We start from the raw sequence: 6,266 nt of genomic DNA on the forward strand, positions 1-6,266 counted from the left end.
ATATATCTACTACAGACTGGTTATCTACCTTTATATAGATATAAGACAACAACACAAACACAAATTTACAATTGAAAATTCTTTATTTCTTATTGCACTTTTTGAAATATTACAATTTTTACTCCATTAGGAAGTATAGTTTATTAATTGGCAAAATCTGTTTTTTTTACAGTAGATAAATCAGTGATTCTGTTAGGGTAAAATTATATGGCGCTCGTTGCTTGTCTCGAATACAAAGTCGTCTATTTAATAGATGATTTATTTGGAAGGGTCCATAACTATTTTGCACGCAGCACCACTAAACAGGGTTTTGAACGCATCCTCGTATTTGGACATCGGGAAGCGGTGTGTAATCACTTTATCCACGTCAACAGACTTGTCGGCAACCATTTTCTCCAGTGCTTCCCACGTGTGATAGATCCGACGACCGTGCACTGTCTTTATCGTCAAACATTTGAACACTGAAAAAAACATTAAATATACAAGACGTTATAACAAACATACATTAATGAGAAACATATCTCATTATCTGAGCACGAAGAATCAGAAAAAGGTAGGCAAGTTTACTTGTATGTGCAATTAGTAGGAGTCTACATGATTGCGTTAGTCTTTTTTGTTTGGTTTACGTCGCACCAACACAGTATAGGTCATATCGCAACTTTCAGCTTTATTTGGGGGAGGAAGACCTTTGGTGCCCCTTTGTGCATTATTTCAGACACAAACGGGCACCTGAGTGGAACCAGCGACTTTCCGTGGGCTAGATGGATAGCTTTCTCACATAAAAGAAACCGAAGACGCTGTCGCGGCTCGAACATACCACTTTGATGGGCAACTGGTTTGAAGTCAACGACATTTACCAATCGGTCACAGACTTGGTCGAAAATATGACAGAAACAAAGTACGGTGTCTCTCTTTACAGTCTACTTTGAAAAAAATAAATTAAACAATCCTCACGATAAAAATATGCTTTGGCTAAAATTTGAAATGCATTCCCTTTAAATCCGTATTTTATAAATGATACTATGTATATTCAAAGGATTTTTTTTCTAAATATGAAGATTGCACTTTATGGCAAAAGTGATTTGGAAACTGCAATCAAGATGTCATTCTTCAATTCGATATAACTTTGGCAAAAGTGATTTGGAAACTGCAATCAAGATGTCATTCTTCAATTCGATATAACTTCTTTTCATTGGGTTTTACGTCGCATTAATTTAATAATATATGCCATATGGCGAATTTCCAGTTTCACTGATGGAGGAAGACCTTATAGGCACTTCAGGCACAAAAGGGCACCTAGTAGAACCACCGATCATTCAGATTCGCGCAGGACCTAATGACTAAACACAAGGATTCTACAAAAAGTTTTACTTATATCCGGAAGCGGGTGTTCAACATGGATCGGCTGTTTCGGTAATCCAATAAGCACCACTCGGCCACCTTTCCGCAAATACGAAAAACATGAGTTAAGCATTCCAGCATTTCCGCTGCACTCACAAATACGTCCTATACCGGAACCGGAAGTCATTTCCATCATTGCCTGGTTTGCAAAAGAAATGGGCTTAATAAATGTTTTACTTAACAGTTGCTAAACAACAATTTATTATAACGACATACCTTAAATTTAACTTTTTGTAGTCTACTAGTTGTAGTTGTATGTGCTATTTTGTAAAAAGATAGTCGGCCTAATTTTGTGTTCTTTTAAAATAAAATATAACAGTTGTTCAGACATAACAGTATGGCTATTTTAATAACTCCGAGATTTACAAATATTTTTCGTGTTGTTTTTAACGATTAAATTAGATAGCTTACATGTTTCCTAAAATGAAGGAAATGCTAAACTGGATACCTCTTTTAAATCCTTCTCTTTTGTGTTGATCACTATATCAGTACCAATGTCCTTTGCTAACTTCAACTTCCACTCTTCAATATCAACCCCGATTACCCTTCAAGCATAAAGTAATACTAACATTATTTCATTACATTTTGAAAAAACAAAACATGCCATGCTCGTTTGGTTTGGTTTACGGCGCACCAACACAATTTAGAACACATGGCGTCGAAACAGGGAAAATGATTATTGCTAACCTCGGGTGTTACAAACTTAAAGCAACACCAGGGGTCAAAATGAGAAATACATTTAGATTCTATTCATAAGTTAGATGGTAACTTCCATGGGGACTTTCATACTTCCATGCTTGAAAAAAAAAAATTTACGTACCTTTTTGCCCCCATCACCTTTGCTACCCGTTGTGCGAGCAATCCTACGGGTCCGCATCCGATGACCAATACATCTTCGTCCTTAACCTTTAACCTTTCTATTCCATTATGAGCAACACCTAGCGGTTCTAACATAGTTATCTCCTCTGCATCTGTAAACCAAAACATATGTTCCCAGTAAAAATGTAAACTGACGTCGCACATGCATTATAAAGGTAACATATGTTGTTAATATTTCGATATTGTATACACTTTTTAAAGGTTATAAATATGTTTGACTGATTTAGAAGAATTTATTTTAACAGTAAAACTAATAAATGAATAGAAACAACATACAAAATAACGCTTTGTTACTGTTTAAATAAGACACACTGGATATCTGGATATAAATTCTAAATTAATATACATGCACTTACTTAAATTCTTTGTTATAACGTATAGGTATTTCTGTGATACGATGGAATATTCTGAACACCCTCCATGCATCGTCTTCCTGCCATGTCCATATTGACCCATATTGAAGCAGATCTCCTTCAGTCCATTATTACACTGATAGCAATCTCCACAAAAGAAATGATTCTCGACTCCAACACGTGTACCAATTTTTAATGTGGCATCGGGACCACATTTCACGACAGTGCCTGCGGTCTCGTGCCCTGGAATAAAAGGAACGGTTGCTATGACACGAGCCATGTCGCTCCATTTATACAGAGATATATCGGAGCCGCAAATAGAAACTACGTCGACCTTTATTAAAACTTCATCTCCCTCCGGCTCCGGAACTGGCATTTCTTTGTAAATGTACGATTCTGTTTCCGTTTCCTTTATCAGTGCTTTCATCGTTTTGGGTATTTCTTGAACTGAAGCCATCTTGAAAGCCTACCGCAATGTCACAGTGTCTAGTGTCGAAATGTCGTTGTATGAGATTTTCACATGTACTCCGTCTGCACTTGAAAAATAAAGAGTTAAACCGGTCACGGTTATCAATCAGCTTGTGTGAGATATAAATACTATACATGTTTAAGATATATATTATTGCAGATAAGTCAGTTATAACTTAAAATGACGTATTTACATAGCATGCAGATGTAATTGTACAAAGTACACATATCTCGGGTCAATATATTGAACGGTTATAAATACCGTGTATAATCATCGTATCTTCTTGGGCAATTCCGTTAATGGGGCCCCTGCGATTTTCAAAATTACTTTTTTTGCAAAGGGACTAGTACGTTTGCACCCTTGTAATACAGTTTTGCTTTAAATTTCAAACTCAAATAATTTACAATGTGTTATGTACATTTGCGAATAAATTTTCATTGTAGTAGTCAAAAGGTCCATGTACATGTAATAGAAATAGCATCGAAACACGAGACTATCTGATTTGTATGAGGGGGCATAGCCACCGAGTACAAATCAGATTCCCAAGAGTTTTGATGTTCTTTCCCTTTTTTGACATGGGCAAACTAGAAACACCTTCCCTGCACTAACAATATGACCACCCCCACTCACCCTCAAACAAAAAGTAAGCAATGTAAGAGCATCTTAATATGACTTTTCTATTGCTGCCCTCTATCCCTCTATCTTCCTCAGAAATATGTAGCCAATCAACGAACATGCTCTTATTTTATCGCGGACAGACACTGTGGTAACTGGAGTGCCGGTAACTATTTACCACACTGTGCATGTATGGGTATACGATTTAACTCGGACTCATTTTTAATAAAAAGGTCTTCAATCTATGATAAAACCTCTTTTATAAAGAGTCATGCCTTAAACACCAACAGTGTTTTATTCAAATTTATTTTTCATATGAAATCTGCCCGACGAGCACTACTTCATATACATGCATGTACATGTATATGATACACATCGTCTATTTGCGGGTCACCATCAAGGTCTTCTTATGCCTGTACACGTCTAGATAATGTCCGATATCACGAAGATAACGTCTTCTTTTTAGATATATACACATCTATCTCTTTAACTTATACAGACAGTTTCAGTTGTCTTAAAGGGACATAATGAGCTGCAGGGCATTTCCACGAATTAAGACTGTCCGTGCGTACGTTTCACAGGCCCAGGAAGGAGACCAGGGAGCCGATTGTCATGACGTCAGCGACCAACACTGGATCAATGGATATCCGACGCCGGTGGCGAATCAGATGTCGATGTATGAACTTTACCAACCATTGAGAAAATCCTGGGGAATAAATGCCCTAGGTTCACTTGTTGTTGAAGTGGAAGCCGAAGACGGCACGACAGGTGTAGGCGTGTCCATAGGCGGAGAACCTGGTTGCTTTATTGTTGAGAAACATTTAAGTAGATTTATAGAAGGGCAGGACCCTCGTAATGTAGAGCTTATTTATGATCAGATGTTTCGTTCCACCTTAAACTATGGCAGGAAGGGACTTCCTATCCAAGCAATAAGTGCTGTCGACTTGGCGCTATGGGATTTACTTGGAAAGATACGAAATGAACCAGTGTACGCTTTGATTGGCGGCAAAACAAAGGAGCGACTTCCAGTCTATTGTACTACAGCTAGACCAGATCTCGCCCAAAAGTTTGGTTTCGTTGGCGCCAAAATTCCATGTCCGTACGGTCCTTCGGCTGGAAATGAAGGTTTAAAGAAAAACATTGAGTTCTACAAAGGATGGAGAGAAAAGGTTGGAGACGAGTTCCCATTGAGCCTCGATTGTTACATGGCGTTGACTGTCCCGTATGCTACACGTCTTGCCAACGAGCTCGAGCCGTACGGTTTGAAATGGATGGAAGAATTTCTGCCACCGGATGATTACGAGGGCTATGCTCAAGTACGTGAAAATCTACGTGGTTCAAAGGTTTTGTTGACAACGGGAGAACATGAATACAATCGTTATGGTTTTGATAGACTTATACATTCTAGATGTGTTGATATTCTGCAACCGGATATCACGTGGTTAGGCGGAATTACGGAGGCAAGGCGAGTGGTTTCTATGGCAGCCGCTCATGATACAATGATTATACCTCACGGCTCAAGCGTCTATTCTTACCATCTTCAGTATGCATTTACCAACTGCCCAGTTGCCGAATATATCAACCTCAGCCCTAAAGCAGATAAAATAGTTCCATACTTCGGGGGACTATTTCCCGACGAACCACTGCCTGCGGATGGTTTCATTGATCTTCCAGACCGTCCAGGATTTGGTGTTACCCTGTGCAAGAAAACGTTGAAGAGACCGTACGAGCGTTCCGCTGAGGAATCCAAGAAAAATGCTGACATAAATAAGGAGTACAAAGGACCGAAAAAGGCACATATGCCTTTCTAATTGAGATAACTTAGTAAACAGAGTGATATTATAAGTGACAGACAAGTAAATACAAGTACTCTGTTAGTACAATTATTCTTTTAATTACTTCGCATGTATTAGAGTTCGAAATTTATGTTGTATATTTATACATATTGAATAAATGTAGTATTCTGTATTTAATGTGATCAAGGGCATTCACTCTTATGACATATAGTTTTTCAAAGCTTGCAGTGAAGTCCCTTGAAAATATGTTCGAATAATTTGATAAGATGTGTGAAAAGTCAGGGAAATATGCGAATAAAAACTGCTCTTATCACATAAAAGTAACAATTATTTAAAATCTGTAATCAAACAATCGTCCCGAATAAAAATATATGAAGTTTTAAGTAGAATCCCCTGCGTTGTTATCTATCGCAGACGACAAGATGATTCTTAAAAGTTGCGGGAACTTGGATAGATCTCAACGATAAATGTCTTCCAAACGAGATTTTAATGTATCCGTTATTTTAATGCCGACGTAAGAAGCTGTGATATCGCTTTGCCGGCGACACTATTTTCGTTTCTATTCGTGCACGCATAAATCCCTCCGCTTGAATTTTATAGATATCTATAAGAAGGGATTTATTTCCTGTTTGAAACTGTATTTTGTAAAATTCTATTTTTAATATGTAAATTATGGCATGCTTATGCAGGAATTTACTTAGATAATATCAACTGAATATCATTTCCAGGTCTAATTACTCATAATTTGGTACA

At 37.6% G+C, this 6,266-nt stretch overlaps 2 protein-coding genes across 2 annotated transcripts; one reads left to right on the plus strand and one right to left on the minus strand.

Moving 5' to 3' along the window:
• Positions 1 to 64: 64 nt before the first annotated feature.
• Positions 65 to 3,196, minus strand: LOC132734830 (L-threonine 3-dehydrogenase-like). Its single transcript, XM_060721684.1, has 5 exons — positions 2,637 to 3,196; positions 2,222 to 2,372; positions 1,850 to 1,946; positions 1,372 to 1,540; positions 65 to 461 (listed from the first exon to the last, which is right to left on the minus strand). The coding sequence occupies exons 1-5, from the start codon at positions 3,088 to 3,090 to the stop codon at positions 259 to 261; spliced, it is 1,074 nt and encodes a 357-aa protein (XP_060577667.1). The 5' UTR covers positions 3,091 to 3,196; the 3' UTR covers positions 65 to 258.
• A 1,001-nt stretch (positions 3,197 to 4,197) lies between these two features.
• LOC132734825 (L-rhamnonate dehydratase-like) lies at positions 4,198 to 5,902 on the plus strand. The gene has a single exon (XM_060721678.1). The coding sequence runs from the start codon at positions 4,245 to 4,247 to the stop codon at positions 5,526 to 5,528; it is 1,284 nt and encodes a 427-aa protein (XP_060577661.1). The 5' UTR covers positions 4,198 to 4,244; the 3' UTR covers positions 5,529 to 5,902.
• Positions 5,903 to 6,266: the final 364 nt, after the last annotated feature.

Source organism: Ruditapes philippinarum, unplaced genomic scaffold (assembly GCF_026571515.1).
Source record: "Ruditapes philippinarum isolate M1 unplaced genomic scaffold, ASM2657151v2 ctg39_1_1_1_1, whole genome shotgun sequence".
Lineage (NCBI taxonomy): Eukaryota > Metazoa > Mollusca > Bivalvia > Venerida > Veneridae > Ruditapes > Ruditapes philippinarum.

Bases quoted from the DNA above. Each gene is read 5' to 3' on its own strand.
- LOC132734830 (XM_060721684.1), bottom strand. From the start codon at position 3,090: ATGGCTTCAGTTCAAGAAATACCCAAAACGATGAAAGCACTGATAAAG. The intron at 1,947-2,221 runs GTACGTAAATTT...TTATGCTTGAAG, and splicing joins AAGGTGATGGGGGCAAAAAG to GGTAATCGGGGTTGATATTG. The intron at 1,541-1,849 runs GTATCCAGTTTA...TTTGCAAACCAG, and splicing joins AAGAGAAGGATTTAAAAGAG to GCAATGATGGAAATGACTTC.
- LOC132734825 (XM_060721678.1), top strand. From the start codon at position 4,245: ATGAGCTGCAGGGCATTTCCACGAATTAAGACTGTCCGTGCGTACGTT.